At 38.3% G+C, this 27962-nt stretch overlaps 1 protein-coding gene across 1 annotated transcript in view; it reads left to right on the top strand.

Moving 5' to 3' along the window:
- Positions 1-27962, top strand: part of SYT2 (synaptotagmin 2) — a 68049-nt gene that overhangs the window by 32000 nt on the left and 8087 nt on the right. The window contains exons 2-7 of the mRNA XM_070745717.1: positions 6316-6538; positions 9265-9425; positions 19224-19349; positions 21448-21615; positions 25076-25243; positions 25898-26015. Of these exons, the coding sequence (XP_070601818.1) occupies positions 6337-6538; positions 9265-9425; positions 19224-19349; positions 21448-21615; positions 25076-25243; positions 25898-26015 (943 nt within the window). The 5' untranslated portion in view covers positions 6316-6336. The remainder of the gene's footprint in view (positions 1-6315; positions 6539-9264; positions 9426-19223; positions 19350-21447; positions 21616-25075; positions 25244-25897; positions 26016-27962) is intronic.

Here is a 27962-nt window from a genome sequence, read left to right as displayed (position 1 = left end):
CCCCAGGTTTGTATCTCGAAAAGTTTGTATGATGAGGCGTTTGTAAGATGAGATATCACTGTAGTAGTATATTACCTGAAATAGAACTTTTACTTGCACAAGATGTTCCATAGGTAATGGCCAAAGTTAGTTTATTATTAGGCAAACCTATAAATCCAGTCATGCAATATTTTATTTTTATTTTTATTTATTTATTTTGTCCAATACACAACAATACACAATGAAGGTTATAGAGGTTATACTCGAGTAAAGTATATTAGAGAAAGAATAGAAGTGAAAATTTAGGAGTAGAATATATCAAACAGAGAATAGAAGGATAATATGAGAGTAGTATAAGAAGATTAGAATAGAAGAATAGGAGATATTATATATGAGATATAGGAGAGACAATAGGACAGGGGACGGGAGGCGCACCAGTGCACTTATGCACTTATATAGATCTTTGTTTTTCAAATAATGTTTAAACAAACTTTGAGGATGAATATCATCAAGGAGGGACCATGATTGGGGAAACAGCAGAGAATTATGGTCTAAACCTGTGAAAGGCAGGAGCACTCAGTGGCTTAACAGTCAGGGAAAGATATGTAGGAAGACTCTCTCTGTCCTAATGGATGAAGCAGTTAAAAGTGACAGTGAGAAATTTCGTGCTTTCAGATTTACTAGATTCTGTTACTGACCATTAGGCCACTAGGGGGCGCCTGCTCTCTTTTGTCTAATAGTTTTCTAGACAGCATATCTTCCTTTCCTTCTCCCAAGGTCATCTACTCATTCCATTGCACAGCCTAATTTCTGAAAATAGCCGATTCTTTATCATCTCATGCAATATTGATGCTAGAATAGCAATTACATATTCAAGGATTGGGGGACAGGCGTTAAAAGGGTAGGGAAAATTCTGCAACGCCACGAAAATATTTTGCATATATTCTTTTTAGATACTTTGCAATTTTTTCCCCAATAACTTGAAAAATGTTCTATTTGGAGCAATTTGTACAGTTTCCCTATATTGTTCCTCTCATTATTTGCATTTTCAAATGCGTGAAGAAATGTAACTTGAGATTGTCTTTTTCTAGAAACTTAAACAATTCAGCGTGTTCCCTTGAAGACAGTAATTTTAGAGCAGCATCCAATTCTCTCTACTCTGCAGATTCTGTATTGTTTTGTTTCCTATTTTGCCCTGTCTTGCAACAGGAATGGGAATAGTTATGTCAGTAGAAAACACAAAGAAAAAGTATTCAATTGATAAATTTCATTTTAACAGCATGGCTGACTATGTCACAAAATGTAGTTTGATATTGCAAACATACAAAGTTCGGCCTTGAATTTTTTGTACTGTGCCTTTATTCTCCAGCTGTGTAATTCAAGTATACAAAATAGCACTATGCTTATGGATACTGCATCTCCTACCTGAGTCTACAAGCTGTGAATAATCTCTTCTAGCCAACCTTTGTTCTGATCAGCATAAAGCAGCTGATGGATAGAGACTCAATTGCTTTCCTTACATTTTCTTTATAGAGCTAAGAACCATCCTGCTTGTTTAAAGAGCTGCCTCCCACCCACAGACATTTGAAATGAAGTTACAATGGGAAAGAAGCAGGAAATAGTGGATTCATTAGCCGTTCCACTGCCAGGTTGGCATTTGCCCTCCGCTTTTCTACATCTCTCATTCTCGTGACCTTCTCTCTATTAAATGATTACAAAAGGAAGGAAATGATTATACACATTACTTGTTGGACATTATTTGTTGTCCAGTGAACCCTGATATAATCACTTAGAGACGCAAAAGAAAAAAAAAAAGAAAGGAGGCATTTGCTATTTCTTATTTGATGTCATAAATATGTAGGAATACTTCTTTCATTTGTGGTGGACGTGTCCCGAAGCAAAAAAGTACTGTAGGAAAGTACATAAATGGATACAGGAGGTAATAGGTACAATAATAGAATACATGCCTGAATTTTTTCTACTAGTAATCACTAAGGAATAATATTTATTGATTTATTGATTTGATTTGATTTGATTTGAATGCCGCCCCTCTCCGGAGACTCGGGGCGGCTAACAGCAATAACAAGACAGCATACAATAATAATCCAATACTAAAAACGATTAAAAACCCATTAATATAAAAACCAAACATACATACAGACATACCATGCATAAAATTGTAAAGGCCTAGGGGGAAAGTGTATCTCAATTCCCCCATGCCTGGCGGCAGAGGTGAGTTTTAAGTAGCTTACGAAAGGCAATTCTAATTTCTGGGGGGAGTTGGTTCCAGAGGGCCGGGGCCACCACAGAGAAGGCTCTTCCCCTGGGTCCCGCCAAGCGGCATTGTTTAGTTGACGGGACCCGGAGAAGACTCACTCTGTGGGACTTAACTGGTCGCTGGGATTCGTGCAGCAGAAGGCGGTCCCAGAGATATTCTGGTCCAATGCCATGAAGGGCTTTATAGGTCATAACCAACACTTTAAATTGTGACCGGAAACTGATCGGCAACCAATGCAGACTGCGGAGTGTTGGTGTAACATGGGCATATTTGGGAAAGCCCATGATAGCTCTCGCAGCTGCATTCTGCACGATCTGAAGTTTCCAATCACTTTTCAAAGGTAGCCCCATGTAGAGAGCGTTACAGTAGTTGAGCCTCGAGGTGATGAGGGCATGAATACCCTAAAAATGTTATGTATTTAATGTTACATATCAGAACATCAGCAAGAATCACTTACGCACAGCATTGGAAAGATTCCCAGATACCTTTGGACAAAGAAATCATGAAAAAAAATTACGACTGTGCAGAAATAACCAAATTAATGTTGGAACTGAATGACCAAAAAGACTCTGACTAGATGGTATGAATGGTATGAATGGATTAAAAAAAAGAAAGACTAAGAATTAAGAGATGGATGTGGAAGGAAAGATAAACAGGGAAAGACAATGTAATATATATAAATTATACAAACACTGTTACCAATGTTACACAGATGTGGATCTACTTGGAAATGTAAAGATACAAAAATGTGAAAACTAATAATAATTATTGGGGAAAATATATATGTAGGAATCCTGAATGAATGGAAAGCCTTGTTCTGAAAAAGGATGGATTTGGGATTGAGGTGAAAATTCTGAAACACAAAGAGCAGCAAGATGAAATTTAATTCTTATAAAATAACTGGGTATGCATGAATATGTACAGCCTTTAGAGCAGGGGTCCCCAGCACCCAGTGTATGGACTAGCTCTTACTACGGCATGCCAAAATCCATGCCATGCAAACAAGTGAAGCCATATCTGCAGGATGCTGGCAGCATGCAAAACCCCTAGTCTGCAGAAAAAACTATTTCCATGGAACCGGTCCCTGGTGTCCAAAAAGGTGTTAGGGGTGTGTGTGCTGCCTTACAGCAATGAAAACCACTTTCAGATATGGAGACACGGGGCCTTGATAATGGTGAGTTCTTCATGTTTCCTTTTATAGTCCACTTTAAATTTCCTTTTACTCTGCTCAAGTATAACTTATATGTGGGAGAGAGAAACATATGACTTTTATGTGATGTCCAATGGTATGCACCCCATGCATAAAAGCTAAAAACAATGAACTCTGAAATGCTCCTTATGGTAAAAGTCTCTTCTGCCAGCTTCCCACAAGGAAACTCAATGGGGAAACTGGTAGGAAGTTGGAAGTCTCTCACGCTCTTATTGCTTTTTTGCCTGCCAGTGGTCATCCTGTTTCTCTGTTTAGGTAATTAAATACTGTATCTCTGAAATGATCTAACCAGGCACATGCTGTCTAGTTTTTGCTTTTGTTGACTATTTATCAAACCTGTCTTTAATTCACTGCATACTTGGCATATTGGAATAATACACTTCATGGAATATTGTAGAGATTGTTAGCTTTATGTTTTTTCTTAATCTTGGAATTTTTTGCAAGAATGTCATGATCTAAGTCGCTGTCAGCACCAGGCTTTGCTTTTGTTGACTGAGTAGAACTCTTAACTTTACTTGAAAAATATTTACAACCAATTTCATTTCGATAATGTTTCCATGGCAGTGTCCATATTTTATTTATTCATTTGTCCAATACACAAATACATAGGAAGAAAAATAGACATGTGATAATATAAAAGAGGGTGAAAGTGAACTTAGAGGAGAGGATATATGAAAGGAAGAGAATATATAAGATAGGTGAAGGAAAGGAAAGACAATTGGACAGGGGACGAAAGGCACACCAGTGCACTTATGTACGCCCCTTACTGGCCTCTTAGGAACCTGGAGAGGTCAATCGTGGAGAGTCTAAGGGAGAAGTGTTGGGGGTTAGGGGTTGACACAATTGAGTCCGGTAATGAGTTCCACGCTTCGATAACTCGATTGTTGAAATCATATTTTTTACAGTCAATTGACTACAGAGCAGTAGTCAATGTAGAGGTTAGTTTCACCTTGTATATGTTAGATCTGTTCTTTAGGATATTGCAAAAAAAGTACTGATATTAATATCAAATTATCCTGGTAGAACTCTGCATCATCTACTTAATCTTGTATATCAAATCTTAATTTTCTCATTATTCCAGATAGCATTTTCCTTCTAATTTTGGCATTCCAGGTATAAGTATGATATCATTTTTGAGTTTTGTATTGAGAAGGAATTATCACAGATGGATTCCTTGCAGGTTGGTAAGCTTTGGCTGAAGGGAATTTCATGCCATTTATACACTCTTTGTTCCTTCCTCCTGCTTCATACGTTCCAATCCCATATGGCACAATTCTACTACAGTCAAGTAACTCGAGTAACAAATGAATCAAAACATAATATTTGTATGTTGATTTATATTAAGGAATATTATCGAAAGCTGCATACATGAGCCGGGGTGGCGCAGCAGGCAGAGTGCTGTACTGCAGGCCACTGAAGCTGACTTGTAGAACTGAAGGTCAGCGGTTCAAATCTCATCATCGGCTCAAGGTTGACTCAGCCTTCCATCCTTCCGAGGTGGGTAAAATGAGGACCCGGATTGTGGGGGCAATAGCCTAGCTCTGTTAAAAAAGTGCTATTGCTAACATGTTGTAAGCCGCCCTGAGTCTAAGGAGAAGGGCGGCATAAAAATCAAATTAATTAATTAATTAATTAATTAATTAATTAATTAATTAATTAATTAATTAATTAATATTTCACACACTGTAGGCAGGCAGTAATGTTCTTTTTGGAGAATAGCTGTTTTTCCCTTGCAGTCCTGCCCTATGCGTCATTGTTGTTCATTGCCCTATGAACATTGTTCAGTGTTTTCATGATGGTGGTCACATGAAAACTTTTGCCAATGCAAAAGAGGCCTTTAGTTCCTTAGACTTTGTCATGGGGTTGTAATATTAAACACCTTGCAGTTGATCTGATTTTAGTTGGTCAGCATCTTCTGAAAAGGTTAATAATGATGCTGAATTGTCTCCCTTTGTACATGATCTGCCTGATGGTATACTGGTGGAGTCTAAGCTCTTTGGATATAGTTTTGTAACTTTTCTTTTTTTTTTTATCATTTTTTTATTTACAAATATAAATATAATACACAGAAAGAAAAAAAAGAAAAAGAAAAGAAAATGTATATAAAAAAAAGAAAGAAAGAAAAACCAGTACATCAAAAGTACATATTAAAAACAGGATCAGTCTAAAACGTCTTCTGAAACTATGGAGATTTTTTTTAGCCAGTTACAGTTATTATAAAAATTCAATTTGTCTCTTTTAAATAACATATAAAAGAAAATAGAAGCAGGATATATAAGTAACATTTTGTAACTTTTCAGTCTAGTGAGCATCACCAACAATTTTGGTGTTTTTTCCCCCAGAAATCTCCTTTGTTCAAAACATACTTGCACATACAAGTGTTGTAGAAATCAGACTTTAATAATAAATTCTGTTATTTGAATAAGGCAGGATCTCCCACACTTGTACCTGATTATCATCCTTGATTGAAACATCTGACTCTAAAGTCTCCTTCAAATGAATTGATTATTCTAGAGGTTCACATACATTTGCCACAAAAGCGGAGCTTTGTTTCATTTTCTTCAATGAAAGCTACAAATATGCGGCTTTCCTCATTTTCCTTAATTTCTGATGAAGCAGAATTGGGCAGTGCAAAGATCATATGTGATCTTTGTCATTCCACTTTTTTATCTAAGGGAGAGACAAATTGTCCTTTAGGACCTATTCTGAGATTCCAATGCAAATATAAATTACTTGGAAAAGCAAAATATTAACCCTTGTGTATTATGCATAATGTTAGTGTCAGTATTAAATGAAATATTCTAGGAAACGTCTGGGCTGAATTATGTAATGTCTCTGTGATTTTCAGGGTGCCTAAAAAGCAGTCAAGATGACTTGGAGCCTCTTCAAAAAACATCCCAAACCTGAACCCATAATAGCTGTTACTACAGGTGCTCCAGTACATCCTACCACTACAGAAGCACCAGCAGTTTCCCAGGAAAATGCAACGATATCGGGCCCAGTGGAGAGTCCGGACGACACTTTCGCAAAGTTAAAAGAAAAGTTTATGAATGAAATAAATAGTATACCTTGTAAGTAACATGATCTTATTTTGGATGCATCTGGTGTCAACATAGTTCTGGGTCTAAGTGTTCCATCCTTGCCTTTTCTAACATTTTGCATATCTGTAGACTGCAAAAGTTGGATGCCTGCCTACCTTCCTTCCCCTTTTATTATCAATTGCAAAAAATAATATTATTTTAAAGAGACCAAACTACTTAAGGACGTTTCTTAAGAAAAGTAGAATGTGGCCTTAAAATACTTCTTTCATTTTAGTGAAAAGAGAAAGGGAAAAAAATGAAAAAGGATTTACTAGAAAGACTATGTTAATCTAATGGTAATTTCAAAGTGAGATAATGTTGAGTAATTTGTTGCAAACATACTGACTTAATTAACAAGTCACCTGGAAGGATGACTTGTTTATAGAATTTCAAAGAGGGGAAGAAATGTTCTACATTGGGAAAAGATTCTGCATTGGAAATAGATGATCCAAAGGATCAGCCATTTGAGTGGCAACATTCAGAAATGTTCTAAGTGGGTCATAATTACCTTACATATGGAATCCCTTCCCAACCTCCCAGTGTTTAATCTTGTAGCAATGGTGATAGATTGTAAGTTTTAGCACAGATTGATTCTGCACTTAAATTATGACCCCAATTTACTTGGCTAGTGTTCTGTTCATGGACTTTCCAATAAATTCCAATCCCCGAAAAATCACTTCTTAGAAATAAAACTCACTCTTTATTCACTTGAGCAGGATACATGAATGCAATGCATAGTTTAAGTAGCTTATGAAGCAGAATTCTATCTCATTAAGAAACCAGCTTCAACTCTGAATCTGGGAAGCGTGCCAAAAATACCTTGTTTTCACATTCCTTAGATAACCCCTTTTTCATTACTCAAAACATAGGCAGAAACTCACCAAATGCTTTTGCTGCACAGAGATCCAGCACAGAATAGAAACATAGAAGATTGACGGCAGAAAAAGACCTCATGGTCCCTCTAGCGTGCCCTTATACTATTTCCTGTATTTTATTTTAGGATGGATATATGTTTATCCCAGGCAAGTTTAAATTCAGTTACTGTGGATTTACCAATCACATCTGCTGGAAGTTTGTTCCAAGCATCTATTACTCTTTCAGTAAAATAATATTTTATCACGTTACTTCTAATCTTTCCCCCAACTAAACTTAGATTGTGCCCCCTTGTTCTTGTGTTCACTTATCTGAATGTCTGTTGAGGCAGAGATCATGATTTTTAGAAATGTTTTTCAAGCACACCACAGTTTCTCAGCTTTTCCATGGAACGAACGTTGAGAATCCACGCCCCTATTTCCCACAACCCTTCCTTTAAAGAGCTAAGGCTATGAATTAATACTTTTTACTCTGGATCTCCTCTCACCTTCTAGCCATTCTTCTATAGCATGGGTTAATCCACATATTTTCCAATAATATGTCCTCCCCACTGTCTGACAGAGACCAATCTCCCATTGTCACATCAGCCCCCTCAGGCTCTCCTCAGTCATTGTCTGCCTCACTCTCGCTCTCAGCTTTCTCTCGCAGCCCCCTGGCCCAGGGTACCCTGAGGGGCCTGGTTCATCCTCTTCAGAATCAGGCATGACCTGAGGTGGACAAGGAGCACTCACAACACCTAGTATATTATGTATTTGCTTCTTTAAAAGTGTTTTCAATAGAATGATACCCTGTCTTACGAACTTAATTGGTTCCTGGATGAGGTTTGTAAGGTGAAAAGTTCGTATAGAATGTTTCCCATAGGAATCAATTGAAAAGTGAATAATGAAGTGCCTGTTTTTGTGCTGCTGGTATTCCCCTGAGGCTCCCCTCCATGGGAAACCCCACCTCCGGACTTCCGTGTTTTTGCAATGCTGCGATTTCGCTGAGGCTCCCCTCACTGGGATTCAAAGCAGTGCCGGCAAAAATGAAGGGAATTCCAGCAAGGGGAGCCTCAGCAAAATTGTAGCATTGCAAAAACACGGAAGTCCGAAGATAGGGTTTCCCAGGGAGGGGAGCCTCAGGGGAATCCCAGCAGCGCAAAAACGGGCGCTTCACTGGCAACGGAAGTCCGGAGGTGGGGTTTCCTAGCGAGGGGAGCCTTCGGCTGGCAACGGAAGTCCAGAGGCAGGGCATCCCAGCGCCAGCGGCTTGGGTTCGTAAGGTAAAAATAGTTCGGAAGAAGAGGCAAAAAAATCTTAAATACCAGGTTCATATCTCAAAACGTTCGTATGAAGAGGCGTTCGTAAGACGAGGTATCAGTGTTCTTGCTTGTCATGTTTTGATCTAAGTTATGCAGATGATCCTGAATTAGAAAATCTAAAAAAAAAGAAATATCATTGAAAAAATAAATTGGGCACTGCAAAATGTGAGGAGAAGCACTCTTTCCCAGGTAGTTGAGGCAGCTATATCCTCAGGAACAGGGGTCTCCAACCTTGGCAATTTTAAGCCTGGAGGACTTCAATTCCCAGAATTCCCCCAAGCTTAAAGTTGCCATGGTTGGAGACCTCTGCTCTGAAAGTCTCAGAGGAGTTGCTTCAGAATCCCTCTCTGCCATCTTTCCTTGCATTTAAAGTCACAGCCACATGCAGAAACGGCTTGGTTACCCACACAGGGTGTGACTTGTAAGCTTTTTCCCTAAAAGGATGTGCACAGCTTCAGAAATGACACCTGCGGGCTCCGCGTGTAATGGCAAACCTTGAGCACTTCCTGCTACCCTTCCCCATATTCTGCCTCTATTTTCACAGTGCCGCCATGGGCCCTGATTGCCATTGCTGTCGTTGCGGGATTGTTGCTGCTGACCTGCTGCTTTTGCATCTGCAAGAAATGCTGTTGCAAGAAGAAGAAGAACAAGAAGGACAAAAAGGGGATGAAAAACGCTATGAACATGAAAGATATGAAAGGCCAGGTGAAAATATATCATTGGATGAAGACCAGTTGGGAAAGATATTTAAGATATGGGGGAACAAGTACTCATGTTTCTGGTGGGCTTATCTAGCGTGGCCATAAATACAAGAGAAAAAACAAACAAATTATTCTGTCTTAGAAAATATACCAATCTAGGAAATAAATTAGAACAGGAAGGATAGAAAGGTTTGTCTCAAATCTATGATTACTTGATTACTCTTTTTTTTAAAAATCAAAAAAGTTAGAAGGTCACGATGCATTTCGGGTTGAGGAATTCAGAAAATGAGACCGATAGTCACTGTTTCAGGTGACAAAATACATATTCTAACCTTTGCTCCCTCTTTTTTTCTGAGCTTTTTTCATAAAATAGTTGCTTGCTTTCTGTGACACAATAGAAATCACTTTATTTTATTGTTCTATAATCTTACTTTACTAGGATACCATAGTTTACTTTTAGTACAACTTTGTTACAGTATTGTAACTGCATTTAATTTTTATTATTTTATTTTGGCACAAACATTTATGTTGTTGTTATAATTTTGGCAGTCAGTTTTTCCTGTAAAAGCAAAAATATGGATACATCTCCTTCCATAGGAACCAGGAGCTTCTAATTCCATTTGTAATAAATATTTCAAAATATTTATTGTTAGAAACCTACAGTTCTCAACTGCATATATCAAACATTTATCTATGCATTATTTATTTATCAATTCATAAAATGTATTAACTATCTGAATCTCAAAATACAGTAGGTGATATACAAGTCTTAAATATAACACAGAATTAATATATTTTTACAAGAGATGAATTTATAAAATTTAAAAGCAATGAAGTTACTTTTAATTTTTTTGCATATATCTTAATTTTTTCCTAAATTAACTAAGGGTGTTTCTAGATGTTTCTAACTTTGTTTTTTCTTTTGCTCCAGAATTTCAAAAAACATTAAACTTCCTAGCATGTGAGAAAGCATAACATATAACTCAGTTCCTGCTATGCAAATATAACTTTTCTATGTAACCTAGGACTGCAGTATACAGTTTCTCTAGGTCAGTGTTTCCCAACCTTGGCAACTTGAAGATATTTGGACTTCAACTCCCAGAATTCCCCAGCCAGCGAATGCTAGCTGGGGAATTCTGGGAGTTGAAGTCCAGATATCTTCAAGTTGCCAAGGTTGGGAAACACTGCTCTAGGTAATAGAGGAAATATAGGATATAGCTTTATCACACAAACAAATAACAGTAGTATTTGAAGTCAATTCTTTTGTGCTTGCAGTATTAAGCACTGTGATCTTGAGGCTATTCACAACAATTGAGCTTTCAGACTGTTTATGTTTTGGTTCCTTGACTGCCCATGTAGTCTACCTTAACATTTCAGGCAAAGTTGCGGTGGAAGTTGAACTGGGAAAGTTGAACAATTCTAGTCTGATACCCCAAGGAATCAAGTCAGCATTAAATATCAATGTAGGCAAAAGATGTACTGACACAAACTCTTCTAAAAGTAGTTTTTCATTTGGCAGCAATCTTTAATAAGGAGAGAGTCAGAGTGGTCATATCAAGAAAAACATAGTCATTCTGACTACTGAATAATGACTCAGTGAAAAATGGGGTGATTTTCATATGCTATATGAAATATGGGCACTGCAAAATATGAGACGCACCCTGTTCCAGGTAGTTGAGGCAGCTGTATCCTCCAACCTTAGCAACTTTAAGCCTGGAGGACTTCAATTCCCAGAATTCCCCCAGGCTTAAAGTTGCCATGGTTGGAGATCTCTGCTCTGAAAGTCTCAGAGGAGTTGCTTCTCTCTCTGCCATCTTTCCTTGTATTTTCCTTGTATGCTATATTTTCATCAGAGAGGGACTGGGAATTCTCATAGTTCAATACCTCTCAACAGATCCATGTGGGGAAAGCTTCCCTACAGTAATCCAGGAGACAGAGATAATCTGGGCTTTCTTTCTGCTGAAATTGGAATGGTTATAACAATATAATTAGAGAACCAGTTTGGTGTAATGGTTAAGGAACCAGGCTAAAAACTGGGAGATGTAGACACAAAGCAAGCTGGGTGATCTTGGACCAGTCGCTTTGTCTCAGTTCTAGGAAGGACCATTTCTGAAATTCTTGCTAAAAAAGGGGGCATAGACTTGACTAGGAAGTCTCTAAACGAAAACTAAAGGGACCAAAGAAAAGAGGCATATCACACTCTAACTGTATTAGAAAATTATAAATATAATAAGTTTAACTATCCTACGTAGCTTCTGCTCTGGCAATCTCACACTACTTACCAGAGCTTACAAAACTTTTGCCAGACCCATCCTCGAATACAGCTCATCTGTTTGGAACCCATATCGCATCTCAGACATTAACACCCTTGAAAATGTCCAAAGATACTTCACCAGAAGAGCCCTTCACTCCTCCACTCGAAATAGAATACCCTATGAGACTAGACTTTCAATCCTGGGGCTAGAAAGTTTGTAACTAAGACGCCATAAACAAGATTTAAGTATTGCCCACAAGATCATATGCTGCAATGTCCTCCTGCCTGTCGGCGACTACTTCAGCTTCAACCACAACAACACAAGAGCACACAACAGATTTAAACTTAATATTAACCACTCCAAACTTGACTGTAAAAAATATGACTTCAGTAACCAAGTTGTCGAAGCGTGGAACTCATTACCGGACTCCATAGTGTCATCACCAAACCCCCAACACTTTACCCTTAGATTATCTACGGTTGACCTATCCAGATTCCTAAGAGGTCAGTAAGGGGCGAGCACAAGTGCACTAGAGTGCCTTCCGTCCCCTGTCCTATTGCTCTCCTATATCTCCTACACCTTTCCTCTATTCCTATATCTCTTCTTCTATTCTTTCATTGATATGTTCTATTACTATACCTTCTTTTATATTATTTCTTAGATATATTTTACTATGAGTATCTCCTCTATAACCTTCATCATGTATTTTACTATGTGTATATAGATATATACCCACTAAAACCCTCATTGTATATTGGACAAAATAAATAAATAAATAAATAATAAATAAATAAAACTATCAGTTTTCAGAAGCACATCTAACATTAGCTGTATTCAGGCATTCAGAACTCCAGAACTCTCCAACTTTTGTGCATAATGGCCTATTAAGTATAATTGGCTGGAAGAGAAAAACAATTGTGCGTGCAGTCTGCGGGTCTTTGCATCTATGTGAATAAAGATCCTTCCTGGCTCATGATGAAGCCAGTGGCAGAAACAGTTGAAAATGTTGTTTGACATATTTTTTTCCCCTCAATGTGCACAGTAAGTAGACTTATTATTTGTGTGACAATGACAGCAACAGAGCTTATCTTGGATTGTTAGCTGAGAATGCTTCAGATTTAAGAATGCCTGAATAGAGTTATTCAATATTTTGTTTCATGCGAGCACACTATTGTTAGGATGGTATGTATTTTCTGGATAGATTCTTGGCTACATCTTCCAGCTTTCTAAACATAACAAGGTAAAAATAGGAAAATAGAAACAGGCAGGTATTATTATTATTATTATTTATTAGATTTGTATGCTGCCCCTCTCCGAGGACTCAGAGCGGCTCACAACAAATAAAACATCATATACAAATCCAATGTTAAAAACAGTTTTAAAAGACCCCTATTAAAACAGTCATACAACCCAAACATACCATACATAAAGTCAAGGCAGCTGAGGATATATCAATTCCTCCATGCCTGGCGACATAGATGAATTTGCGAAAGTTTGCGAAAGGCAAGAAGGGTGGGTGCAGTCCTAATCTACGGGGGGAGCTGATTCCAGAGAGCTGGGGCTGCCACAGAGAAGGCTCTTCCCGTGGGTCCCGCCAGATGACATTGTTTCATCGACGGGACCTGGAGAAGGTCAACTCTGTGGGACCTAATCAGTTGCTGGGATTCGTGCGGCAGCACGTGGTCCCGGAGATATTCTGGTCCGATGCCATGAAGGGCTTTATAGGTCATAACCAACACTTTGAAATGTGACCGGAAACTGATCGGCAACCAATGCAGACTGCTGAGTGTTGGTGTAACATGGGCATACCTAGGGAAGCCCATGATTGCTCTCCAGCTGCATTCTGCATGATCTGAAGTTTCCAAACACTCTTCAGAAATAGCCCCATGTAGAGAGCATTACAGTAGTCGAACTTCAAGGTGATGAGGGCATGAGTGACTGTGAGCAGTGACTCCGAGTCCGGGTAGGGCCGCAACTGGTGCACCAGGTGAACCTTTGCCACAGATGAAAGATGGTTCTCTAATGTGAGCTGTGGATCGAGGAGGATGCCCAAGTTGCGGACCCTCTCTGAGGGGGTCAATAATCCCCCCCACAGGGTAATGGACGGACAGATGGAATTGTCCTTGGGAGGTATCCTTTTTATCCCTTCCTATTGCAGACTGCTGTGGTGTGACCTCTAACTCATCTAACCTGTATGCTTTGGGGCCTATAGCCATGATGGTGAACTTATGGCACGTGTGCCAGAAGTGGCACACAGAGCCCTCTCTGTGAGCACATGTGCCACGCCAGCTGCTTTTCTGGTTTCCAGTGTGTGTGTGTATCAGAGTTCATAAACCCCAAAACCAGCTGACATGCGTATGCCAGCCACATGGTCTTTGGTTTTCTGGCGCTCTAGCACCCGCAAAGATTAGCTGGCTGGCTTGAGCACTCAGTGCTAAAAAGATTCGCCATCACAGGCCTCTAGAATCCTGCCAAATATTTACATATAAAGCAAAGAGATTATTAATATATCCCCAACACTGAGATGAGTTTGATAGGGCCTTCTGTTAGTCTTATTTATGACCTACACCCTTTTCTCCATTAGAGCCATGATTCCATTTTAGCCTGTTGAGATAACACAGATGGAAAATTATCACTCACAAAAGGCACAACAGGATTTGTGCAAGGATGGTCTCAGGCAGCAATTTATCAAGGACCACCTATAAATCTCAGCTCATAAAAATTTCTTAGGCAGTATCCCATTTGAAGCTACCATCTCAGTAATTCCATTATTTTATTGTTCAGGGTTACAATACCTATTTTGTAAGCATAAATCAAACTAGATCAGCAGCAAATTACACTAGCAATTAATCTTAACAAACATCAGGCTATGAATGGTAATGGCTTCTTCTTTCATGTTGGAATATTTTGCTTTACTAATGTGGAGAAACATTTTCTGATCCATCACTCAATCTACATTAATCAGGCAGTAATCAGGGTTGCTTGACTGTGAGAAGGGCAGCATATAAATCTAATAAATAAATACATTTTCCATTACATACTCTAAGTACATATAACTCCAGTCTTTTTCATCATTTAAATTGCCCTATCGTAGCCAGTTTGGAGCAAAGATTTCCTTGGTGTTGAGGAATGAATCAGTTTTCTTACCAAACCATAAAATAAAATAGTAACTTCATTTTAATAAAGAGATATATAACTGCAAATGGACACTAATTCCCATCCTGTGTCATCATTCAGCACTGATCATGTAATTTAAGATTGAGCTTAGGGTTGATGAGAGCAGGAAGTAATTTCTTAGTCATTCTTGATTTAGGATTACACAGACTTGAAAGATACAGTGTTCCCTCGCTTTTCGCAGGGGATGCGTTCCGAGACCGCCCGCGAAAGTCGAATTTCCGCGAAGTAGAGATGCGGAAGTAAATACACTATTTTTGGCTATGAACAGTATCACAAGCCTTCCTTTAACCCTTTAAACCCCTAAATTGCAATTTTCCATTCCCTTAGCAACCATTCAGATTATTACTCATCATGCTTATTTATTAAAGTTTATTAAAAAAATATTTATTAAAGGCAGATGAAAGTTTGACAATGACATATGACGTCATCGGGTGGGAAAAACCGTGGTATAGGGAAAAAACCTGCAAAGTATTTTTTTTAATTAATATTTTTGAAAAACCGTGGTATAGACTTTTTGCGAAGTTCGAACCCGTGAAAATCGAGGGAACCCTGTATATTAGAGATCATCTAATCAAGCCTACTGTTCAATACACTACAAATCTGCAATAAAAAATACAGTTCCAACTTCCTTGGCAGAGTCTACCATTTTCCAAGGCCCCTTTTTTATGCTGGAAAATATTTCATGTACTATTCCCAACTGCTATTTTTAGTCCTGCTCTTTAGAGCAATAAAGAGCAAGCCTGCTCCGTTTTCTCCCAGACAGTTTTCAGATATTTGCAGATCCCAATAACTTGAATCCTTTTCTCTGGCCTAATCATATTGTGGATGTATGTTTTTACAGGCATACAAGAATAGGTACTCGTAAATTCCCTGAAGAATTGCAGAAGGCCCCAGAAGATGTATGAAAAGTTAGTGTTATGAATCACATCTCTAATGACTAATGAACTGATATGGCATAAAAGGCAATCAGGATTAATGGTGGACTGGATTCTTTACATATTGCAGACCCAGATTTGACAGTGCCTGAGAAACTAGCAAGCTGTCAAACAGAGAAGACAACCCATGACTGAATTGGATTTAACCCAGTTCTGTTCCAAAGAACAGAAACCATCTGTTTATGTTTTTTCCCATTAAAAATCAAAGGACTGGAGGCTTTTTTGTCCATGACCTCTATCTCTATGAACTGAGCATGTTCCAAATTAAAACAGTCAACATTTAAGCAATCTACACTTTATGAAATAATACTAAATTCTATTAAATTAGGCTTCCCAGTTCTTTTCATTACTTCATTATTCATATTGATTTCAACATTCAAGGGTTTAGATAGAAAATAGTTGTGGTTATTAGTGTGGGATATCTAGATGCATCACGGACTGAGATTTACAATCTTCAGACATAGATTTTAAGCAAACAGGAACCAAGGTCAGAGTGACTACTAAAAGGCAACTAAATTATAGAAGCATTTTCAATGAGGCCCTCCAGTCATAGTAAGAACAGATTTTGGTACAATATTTATTTATTATTTAGATTTGTATGCCGCCCCTCTCTGCAGACTCGGGGCGGCTCACAGCAAAGTGAAAAACAATTTACAACAAATCTAAATTACTATTTAAAGGACATTTTAAAAACAAACAAACAAAAAAACCATTTTCTAAACAAACATACATACAGACATACCATTCATAAATTGTAGATGCCCGGGGGAGATGCCTCAGTTCCCCCATGCCTGACGACAAAGGTGGGTCTTAAGGAGCTTACGAAAGGCAAGGAGAGTAGGGGCAGTTCTAATCTCCGGGGGGAGTTGGTTCCAGAGGGCCAGGGCCGCCACAGAAAAGGCTCTTCCTCTGGGGCCCGCCAACCAACATTGTTTAGTTGACGGGACCCGGAGAAGGCCCACTTTGTGGGACCTAATCAGTCCCTGGGATTCGTGCGGCAGCAGGCGGTCTCGGAGATATTCTGGTCCAGTGCCATGAAGGGCTTTAAAGGTCATAACCAACACTTTGAATTGTGACCGGAAATTGATCTGCAACCAATGCAGACTGCGGAGTGATGGCGAAACATGGGCATACCTAGGTAAGCCCATGACTGCTCATGACACCTGATTCCCCCAGGTGTCTCCTGGTCTGACAGCCCATCCATGCACAAATGGAAGAAATGATAAACTGTAAGGAGAACAGAAGCTTTCCTTGGCTAATTCCTGTAACTATTTTGCTCCAATTTCTGTCAAGAAAGACTGCCAATAGTGAAAGAGAGCAGGAAGGGAGCTTTTCTCCTCTCTAACCTCTGGAGGTGTAGAATCCCACTTAGCTAGATCACTGGAACAGCTGTGTGTCTTTTCTTTGCAGTTTTATTTTTCATTCTTGTTCTTCATAAAGAGCCTTTCGAGTCACAGGAGAGGTCATCTTTGAGTCACTAATTGGCTGTGTTTTTCCTGTCTCTTTCTCTCTGTTCCCTTATGTATTTCTGTGCTTTTTTATTTTTATTTTTGTTTCCAGAGAAACACAGGTCTACTAATTGCCTTCAGTTTTCTTTTTTCTTTTATTGCTATTTACCTTTAAATATGGAAGACGAAATTGGCTGATATAAAATGCAAGTTTTTTGTTTCTTTGATTGGATTAAATGAAACTGAATACAAGAAAAGAAAAGAAAATAGCGATGTGCCTTAAGCCCAAACAACATACCTTGATAGATAAACTTTTTGAAAACAATCGCTCCAAAGAAGGCCACTTCCGTTTTGAAGCAAACGCATAATGGAGATCTACTTATGTATTTATATCATGCTCCTTTTGGGCTTTACACTTGCTTTTACGGGTATATAGTTTTGCAATGGATGCGGGAGCTCTGTTTTCCTCCAGTTTCTTTGGGAAATTAGAAAAATATTTGAATTTAATATTTTTGTTCTGTCTGGGACACCCATCCTTATTTTAGGGCACCCTGGACGGTGTGGAATCTGCAGTTTCTCCGGAGCACTTGTGATGTTGATAATTTGTAAAGTTTTTGTGTCTATAATGCCCTTCTCTTCCTTCTCTGTGCTCTCTTTGTCACTGTTTTGTGTTGTTCTGTCTCCATCTTTTCTGACTAACCTGGATGTCAACACACGGTAGGTTCTATTCAAATGTCAATTCCATTTGAGGTCAAGAGGGAAAAGGGAAGAGGGTTTATGGAAATTAATGAGCCACAGTGAGCCCACATTCCATACTTAGATTTTGTATAAATGATAGAGTTAAACTTGATGTTGTACTTTAATTGAGAAAGATTTTTTTTTTAAAAAAAAATCTTTAATGTCTGCTTGAGAAATTTATAATTAGTTAGTCAGAATGAGGTTCAATCCAAATGCAAGGTTCACTAACTGAAATATAGACAAAATATTTTATTGCGTTACCTGTATATCTCATCAAAGCTCCGCATGAGTTGGGCTCATGGAGGAACATCAAAAAGGCTTCTCAGTGACACTTTGAAGGTCTAGGTATGACATGTAAAACGTTGAAAGAGTTATCCAGCATTATTGGCTTGTATGCTTGTGAGATACTACTGGAAACACTACTGTATTGAGAACAGACATTAGCCAAATTTAATAAAATGTAATTTAGAAGTCTGAGAAAGAATAATCTGCATGCATATGCATGTATGAATGTTTGAATCTTTTTTAAAAAGTTAGGTGAGGAAGAAAGCATTGGGGTTATTTAAGATTTCCATTTATTTGGCAATCCCTTCAATGAATTTCTTTATGGACAGTGCATATTTAAGCTGCTTTGTCTGCCTTGGCTACTCCATTCCCCCATAGATTTCATTGGAGATTGGTGTCATTTGCTAGCATACAGTAGCTGTATCACAAGCCTGACTTCTTCTGTGATATGGATACTTTTAACCATGTTGGCTGAGGAATCCAGAAAATTGCCCACTAAAATGTTTAGCAGCTGCTAGACAGGAGAAAGCAGAATTACACCAATACCACTGTTGCAGTGCTTTCCCTGAAAAATTGTAGAAATCATAATTGCTGATTAGATAAGACTTTAAATGTCAATTATACGTAAGATAATGTTTGCCTTTAAATATATATATATATTGAAGTATTCAAGCTTCACTAAATCTATTCAACAAAGAAGAGATAGCTTCTCTGCGCATTCGAGATATGTATGAGAGGAATAAAAAAGTTGCATGTTAGTTTTCTCAATTAAAATAGTGAAGAAACTCAGTTCCCCCTCCTCTTTTCATTTGGTCTGGAAATCCATGCTCCTTTTCCTATGGTGAATCTGAGTTTCTGTACTAACATAAGATACTGCGTATGTATGGGTGTGCCTATACGTGAGACAAGGCTCTTGATGCAGAGTCACTCTTTATGGAAGCATGTGCTCCCATTTCTTTTCTAGAACAAACAGGATGATGATGATGATGGAGATGAGGAAGGAGAAGGAGAAGAAGAGGAAGAGGAGAAAGAACCAGAGAATCTGGGCAAACTGCAGTTCTCCCTAGATTATGATTTCCAGGCTAACCAGGTAATGTATACACATTAGTAAATGTAAATAAGAGAAATTTCATTCTAACTTCCTCCACTAAGAGTGATGATGAGGACTTTAAACATTCTTAAGAAAAATAGATTTGGAATTGATGCCAGGCCTTGGGTAGCTGTAGACCAGCCTGAAAATAGCACTACTAATGCAGGTGTCAGCCTGATGACATAGTATGGAAACCTAGAGAAGAGTGGTGCACAGAGATCTTGATTTAAAGCATTAAGCTGTAAGCTTTTTCTTTGAGTACTGAAAGCCAAGATAGTTTCAGAGTGGCAATTACCAAATTGGATGTAGCTTTTCTGATTTCTTCAGGCTCTTTGATCACTGCACATCTGCAGATTCCCATTTGGGAAATGGCACATCTACAGACATTTTTTGGCTTGTTGGTAGATGCTCAAGGTCTGTGGCAGACAGTATGAGCTACCTGTAAGAACTTCAGACTTTACTGTAAAATCTCCGTTGACGTATCTTGCATGAGAACACAGTTTCTGAATATAGATGAACAGAATAATACGGGGCAAATTAATTTTTTTTAAAAAAATATATATATATATTTATTGATTTTGTAAATATGGTTACATAAAAAACAAACATAAAACAGTGCACAGTGCGTGTGCCCATCACCTGACCGACAAAAATATCCCCATCACCACCACCACCAATTACGGGGGGTTCAAATATTTACTAGTTCATATATATATATTTCCTTGGTTCTACTTTGCATTTGTTATTATTGAAAGAGTGATTGGAGTTTATTTTTCACATTTACATCACAGATTCTACTCTGCATATAACCTTTCACCTTATTCCATCGTGCCATCAGCTTCTCCAGTTTATTTTCATCAAAATTGTTTAATCTTATTTCCATGATTTCAAAATGTATGTGATGGGGCAAATTGATTGTTGTATTTTAAAAATATGGGTTTCAATCAGGTAGTATCTCCTTATCTTTTACCACCCGGTGTCATGGAAATTATTAATTTATTAATTAATTTGTTTATTTATTTATTTATTTATTTATTTATCTATTTATTTATTTATTTATTTATTTGTTTGTTTGTTTATTAGATTTGTATGCCGCCCCTCTCCGAAGACTCATTAACAAGACCAATTAACCAATATGCTCCTTGAGATTTTGACATGTTGCCAACAGCAGTAGTCAGCAGTGGTTTGCTCTGGTTCAGACCAGTTCTTAGAACAAGTGGAGGCAGTGGGAGGCTCTGCCCAGGATGCTTTTGTGCATGCCCAGAAGCTTCTGAACATGTGTAGAAGCATCAGGCACACAAACTAGTAGCAAACTAATTCAGAGCCCACTACTGGCAGTAGTGAAAGAGGATTTTCAAAATATGCCAGGATGTGCAAATATAGGTATAGGGAGACATAGTATATCTGTCCCTTTGGATTTAATGATGTAGAAACTTCAGCCATATCTTTCCATTATGTTTTCATTACAAGAATAGTAAGTCCGTTTTTAGAGTTCCCTATTAGGTAAACTCCTGGAGTGTGCCGACAACTTTTATACAGTTACCTGTGAGAAATATTCATCATACATAAAGTGTTATTAAGGTCCTACATCTTTTTTGTCTTAGCAGATAAACAATAGCACAGTGCTGAATGTAAGCATCAGATTGCCACAATATTAATTCATTTTTTAAATTCTATTTCTTTCTTTTTAAGGACTGAGTATATATACTTTTGATAGTGCTGTGATCATAATACCATGTAAAAAAAAATACTGGATGACATTTCTCTATCTAGAAGGCAAATTCCTAGGAATTCTTGATAGAGCAGGTGAATGGCTTACCTGAATATTTCTAAACTGCAGTTTGCATAAATCATAAGATATTAGAAAAAAATTCAAATTGTGTCTAATCATTAATCATATGCATTTCTTCAAGTGAAGTTCAATGTAGCATTAATAGCTCCATCCCCTTTCCTCCAATAACAGGAAAGAGGATTAGGAACCGGATAGTAATATAAGTGAGTTGTACATTAAAGATAGGAGGACTAAATCAGATTGCTTCCCACTTTGATTGGAACATGCAAGTTCAAGCCTCCCACCCACTCACTTCTTTCCCAACAGCTCACGGTTGGAATCCTCCAAGCAGCTGAGCTACCAGCATTGGACATGGGAGGTACATCTGATCCTTATGTCAAAGTCTTCCTACTTCCAGACAAAAAGAAGAAGTATGAGACCAAAGTACAAAAGAAGACCCTCAATCCAACCTATAATGAGACGTTTGTCTTTAAGGTAAGATTTCTAATCTGGATATTCTTTGCATGGTTCGTATGTTGGCCTAGCTATTCTGCCTTCAAAATAATTTGTATACATCGGTGATCAATATCCAGCCTCACCCCAAATGAAAGTCAAAAGGAAAAGACTGGTAATGCTGAGACTGAAGGTAGCGAAAATAATAGATGAAACCATATTAAACAATAGAAGGCAGTATTCCTATCATAGCCTACCAGTAAATGAGAAATAGTACTGAAACATAATGGAGAAAAAGAGTAAAAGGTTGATGGAAATTTTAATAGCAAGAATTAAAGTGACTGACAGGGCTCAACACTGCCAGGATAGTTGTCTAAACAATAAATTATGTCTTAGGAAATAGTAGCACTGTGAATAAATTTTATTATCAAAATTATCTAACTTTGTTATCTAAAAACTTAAATTTTAAGAATTTTATGCCATTCATTTTGAAGAAGCAATGTTATTTGCTTCAGTGAAGGAAAAAATGCTACCCAATTTGTCTTGACAAGGTGGTTTAGGTGGCCTTTAAATTCCATAGGTCAATCCTTTTGAATATAGACATAATATAAAGATGGATATAATATTTGTAAAAGTCAACACTGAAATCTCTTCCGCCTGTACCTTTGAAAAATACTGCTCTCCTCTGGTTAGTGATGTGGGTGGGACATGCTAGCTAGAAACATCTCCAAGATGTTGTGGTTAGAAGACTGACTGAGTGCCTACTTCCTAGTACTCAGGAGCTTCAATTAGCCTTAGAAGCAAGGATGCCTCTATTACTTCATCAAACAGTTCTTGAATATGTATTATGCCTGAACCTTCTTTGAAATAAATACTCCTTTGACATTTCATACAGTTCTCTAAGCATCTGACACTATGAGTAATATTATGTTTTTATGACTTTCTGCTAAACAGAAAGTGGACAGATCCATTTTCCCCCTATAGTTTAATATGAATGTCTGTCTTTAGACCATTCATTAACAGCTGCAAGGGTTTTTTTTAATTACTAGGAGAATAAATGGAATTTTTAAAAAACAGATATTAAGTAGTTTATACATTTTTTCCTCTTGCATTACAAATTTTGAGTCCATTTTATTAAACTCTTTCTCATATTTACTCAACATACTAGTGGAGTAATTTTATATATAATTAGTAATTGAATTTTAATTATTATTATTATTATTATTATTATTGTTATTATTATTATTAATTAGATTTGTATGCCGCCCCTCTCTGCAAACCCGGGGCGGCTCACAACAACAATAAAACAATTCATAACAGATCTAATAATTTAAAACATTTTTAAAAAAAAACATTATTAAACAGACACACACACAAACATACCATACATAAATTGTATAGGCCCGGGGGAAATATCTCAATTCCCCCATGCCTGACAGCAAAGGTGAGTTTTAAGGAGTTTACGAAAGGCAAGGAGGGTGGGGGCAGTTCTAATTTCCAGGGGGAGCTGGTTCCAGAGAGTCGGGGCTGCCACAGAGAAGGCTCTTCCCTTGGGACCCGCCAAACAACATTGTTTAGCCGACGGGGCCCGGAGAAGGCCAACTCTGTGGGACCTAATCGGTCGCTGGGATTCTTGCGGGATCATAATTCCTTCCTCATTAACAAACATTTTGAAGACAATATATTATTTAAAACAACACATTAAAAAAACAGCAAAATAAGAATTGATTTGACATATAAGCATCAAGTCAAGCCAAAGATCTTTCTACACAAAGATCTGGTCATTTTTCTAATTATTTTAGATGCTTGTATTAATACCAAAAAAAGTTCCCCTTTAAAGAGTAGTAAAAAGGAAAGAACACTCTGTACCAGTTTGTTTTGAAAGGTAATGTGATGCCCTTGAAATCTTAAAAGTTGATTACTCCTTGAATGCTTCCACCTAAAACTAATGAGTAAGTAATTCAGTCATTATTTCATAATAGCGAATATACTTGAAATTAAAGCAAGTGAGACAACGCAAAGTGGTTGCCCATATTTTTCCTAGAATCAGAATGTGAATCTCAGTTTAGAAACACTGGATCTGTTTGTAATCCTCCAGACATTAGTACACAACTTTCATTATTCCCCCCTCCCTCTTTTGCAAGGGCATTAATCGAATTTCATGAAATTAGGCAGCCTATAATAACACTAGATGAAAAGGAAGCATGTTTGTTGTCATGTAGTGGAGATCCAAGATTTTGCATCCAAGATAGATTATAACTAGACAAGACCTTTCTAAAAAGTTTGTCAATGTGTCCTTTCAAGTGGTAGAAATAACTGCAGCACTTAGACCAGGGGTGGGTTCTGGTTTCTCCCACTGCTGGTTCCCGCAGGGGCGTTCCGCGTGGCGCATATGCACAGTACTTTAAAAAAGCAGCTGCACATGCACAGAATCTAAAAACAAGAGAAATGTCTTGGAGGTGTGGCAGGCCTGGTTCGCTGCTGGTTCTAGCAACCCAGGCTGCAAAGTTACTATGGGTTCTTTAGAACCAGTCTGAAACAGGAGGAAACTATCTCTGACTTAGACTTATATACTGCTTCACAGTGCTTTACAGCCCTCTCTAAAAGGTTTACAGAGTCAACATATTCCGCCCATCAATCTTGGTTCTTATTTTACCGACCTTGGAAGAATGGAAGACTGAGTCAATCTTGAGTCATTTAGAATCAAACTCCTACAGAGAAGGATTTAGGGGTAGTGATTTCTGACAGTCTCAAAATGGGTGAACAGTGCAGTCAGGCGGTAGGGAAAGCAAGTAGGATGCTTGGCTGCATAGCTAGAGGTATAACAAGCAGGAAGGGGGAGATTGTGATCCCCTTATATAGAGCGCTGGTGAGACCACATTTGGAATACTGTGTTCAGTTCTGGAGACCTCACCTACAAAAAGATATTGACAAAATTGAACGGGTCCAAAGACGGGCTACAAAAATGGGGGAAGGTCTTAATCATAAAATGTATCAGGAAAGACTTAATGAACTCAAACTGTATAGTCTGAAGGACAGAAGGAAAAGGGGGGACATGATCGAAACATTTAAATATGTTAAAGGGTTAAATAAGGTCCAGAGGGAAGTGTTTTTAATAGGAAAGTGAACACAAGAACAAGGGGACACAATCTGAAGTTAGTTGGGGGAAAGATCAAAAGCAACATGAGAAAATATTATTTTACTGAAAGAGTAGTAGATCCTTGGAACAAATTTCCAGCAGACGTTGTTGATAAATCCACAGTAACTGAATTTAAACATGCCTGGGATAAACATATATCCACCCTAAGATAAAATACAAGAAATAGTATAAGGGCAGACTAGATGGATCATGAGATCTTTTTGTGCCGTCAGTCTTCTATGTTTCTATGTTTCTACAGTGAGCAATGAGTTAACCTGCAGTACTCTATTCTAACCACTGGGCCACTATGACTCTACAGAAGTGCTGTATTACTGAAAAAGTTCACTGACTTTGTTGTAACAGATTCCATACCAAGAGCTTGGTGGGAAGACTTTGGTGATGGCCATCTATGACTTCGACCGATTTTCTAAGCATGACATAATTGGGGAAGTCAAGGTACCCATGAATACGGTGGACTTAGGACAACCCATTGAGGAATGGAGGGACCTAGAGAGTGCAGAAAAAGAGGAGGTAAGTGTTTTCACCACTTGTTTGAATTTCATTTGTGATATGTGGATGTAAGTGGTAAAGTTTGTGAGAGTGTCATGGTCTTTGGAAAAGAGTTACAGATAATCAAATTTGGAAGCAAAAATCCCTGCTAGTCAGAATTCCCCATGCTTGGGCAGTTTAACCATGCTTGATTCTAACCAGTCTGCATCTTCTCTCTCTGCTGTCAAGCTGTTAGGAAAATGATGGGCCCAACTGTATACCCAGTTCTGGCTTATTGGGTTTGGATTTAAAATGCAGCACTATTACATGCATACTTTGTAGGGGAAGTTGTCCTCCAAAACTAACATATAATACGTTTTGTGCTACAGCCCTTATTAGCCCCAGTCAGTGTGATCAAGGACAAGCAGCTATGATGATAGCTACCATCTGTTTCTTCAGCACTTCTGGGAAACTAAATAATCCTATGTATCCTTTGCACCTGGCACAGAGAGATTCACTTTTCCAGCCAAAAGAAGAGCAACAGAATCAACAATAGGCTGCTGGTCTCCCACGTATAAAAACTGCTCAAAAACAACACATTAAAAATAAGATACTTATATTTCTTTCTATCGTAGGCACATTGATGAGACACAGTAGGAGTTTTGAGTTCATTGTTTTCCCAATTTCCCTCAACAGCCAGAGAAACTGGGAGACATCTGTATCTCATTACGATATGTACCCACTGCTGGGAAGTTGACTGTCTGCATACTGGAGGCCAAGAATTTGAAAAAGATGGATGTTGGAGGACTTTCTGGTGAGTGAAGATCAACAACATAGCCACTAGATGACACCTCTAAGCTATTCAGATATCTGTCAGTACAAACTAATAGTTCTCCTTCAAGCATTCTGTAGTCAAAAAAACCATTATAGACCAGCAGAGATACAGAAACCTCAAATACTGTTTGCTACATAGCGTTTGTCTGTGTATCTTTGTAGACAAGATAAAATAATAATAATAATATTATTATTATTGGAATTGACAAAATCTCCATCTGTCAATTGCAAAAGGCCACTTTACTGGAATCGGCAAACATAATTCGCCGCTACATCACGCAGTCCTAGGTGCTTGGGAAGCGCCCGACTGGTGATGAAATACGAAATCCAGCATAGTGATCTCGTTTGCTGTGTTGTATTGATGATGATGATGATGATGATGATGATGATGATGATGATGATGATAATAATAATAATAATAATAATAATAATAATAATAATATATCAGATTTGTATGCCACCCTCTCTGAAAACTCGGGCGGCTCACAACAACAATAAACAATGTAGTACAAATCCAATAATTAAAACTAAAGCTAAAAACCCACTATCATTTAAAAACAGTCAATATTACCCAATCATACCACACATAAATCTTACGAGTCAACAAGGGAATACATCAATTACCCCATGCCTGGCGACATAGGTAGGTCTTCAGAGTCTTGCGGAAGGCAAGGAGGGTGGGGGCAGTTCGAATCTCCGGAAGGAGTTGATTCCAGAGGGCCAGGACCGCCACAGAGAAGGCTCTTCCCCTGGGTCCCACCAGTCGACATTGTTTAGTCAACAGGACCCGGAGAAGGCCAACTCTGTGGGACCTAATCGGCCGCTGGGATTCGTGTGGCAGAAGGTGGTCCCATAGGCAGTGTTCCCTCTAATTTTTTGGGGGGTGGGCGAAAAAGTATAGTGCCTGAGCGGCAGTCCCTTCGGGACTGGGCAGCACAGAAATAATAAATAAACAAACAAACAAACAAACAAACAAATAAAAAACCCACCCTGTTTTGCCTCAGAGAATTTCAAAATAAAATACTGTACTGTGTGTCTATAACAGTGAGCTCATAATAGGGCAACTCTATCAATATCAAAATGCCACTTAAATAGTTGAGCTAGTTTCAAACTAGATTTTGATTTTCTTTCTCTCTTCCTTACTCCCATTCTTTTCCTTTCTCTTTTCCTTCCTCTCTTTTTTCTATCTGTTTCTCTCTCTTCCTCTCTTCCTCTCTCTCTCCTTCCCTCTCACTCTTTCCCTCTCGGCTTCTGGGCAGGTTTGGAAAACTCTGAGTTGATGATGATTTTTAAGTGAGCGATTGCTCACTGCTCAGCTTAGAGGGAACTATGCCCATAGGTATTCTGGTCCGATGCCAATGTAGGGCTTACTTTCTTTTGCAAAATCTTTGAGTTCAAAGCTTCTTTAATTTTTGGACATGAAAACAGTCATCAATCAGTCCATATGCTTGGCGGAGAATCTTCACGAATAGCAGCTAGATTCCAAGGTATGCAATGAATGTGGCCAAAAGGCTGCATGGGAAGGGAAGTTAGCAATACCACTGGAACTTCTTGTCCATTTGTATTTTAAATTAAATCTCCAGTTCCTTAATGTAATTTTCTGAACAAGAGAAAGAATCCAAACACATTCAGAGGGGGCAAGACAGAAGGACATAGCATCCCTGCCAGGGGCACGCTGCCCTTGGTACGCCTGGGATCACTGTTCCGCTAGCTGAAATGGCGATACGTGTACATCTGAGTGCCCCTGCCACATGCACCTGCGCACCCAGAAATGAAGTTTATTAGTTGGCAGGGATCAGTGAAGGGCCACACTTACCTTTCCCTACTGGATCAGTCCTGGAGGCTGGTGTGGACGCGCATGCGGGCAGCAGAAGGCATGTGCACCCCCACGTGATTTCTTATTTATTTTATTTACTTATTTTATTTA

Source organism: Erythrolamprus reginae, chromosome 3, assembly GCF_031021105.1.
Source record: "Erythrolamprus reginae isolate rEryReg1 chromosome 3, rEryReg1.hap1, whole genome shotgun sequence".
Classification (NCBI taxonomy): domain Eukaryota; kingdom Metazoa; phylum Chordata; class Lepidosauria; order Squamata; family Dipsadidae; genus Erythrolamprus; species Erythrolamprus reginae.
The sequence above is the reverse complement of the archived record's forward strand: the minus strand, read 5'-3'. Positions and strand labels throughout refer to the sequence as shown.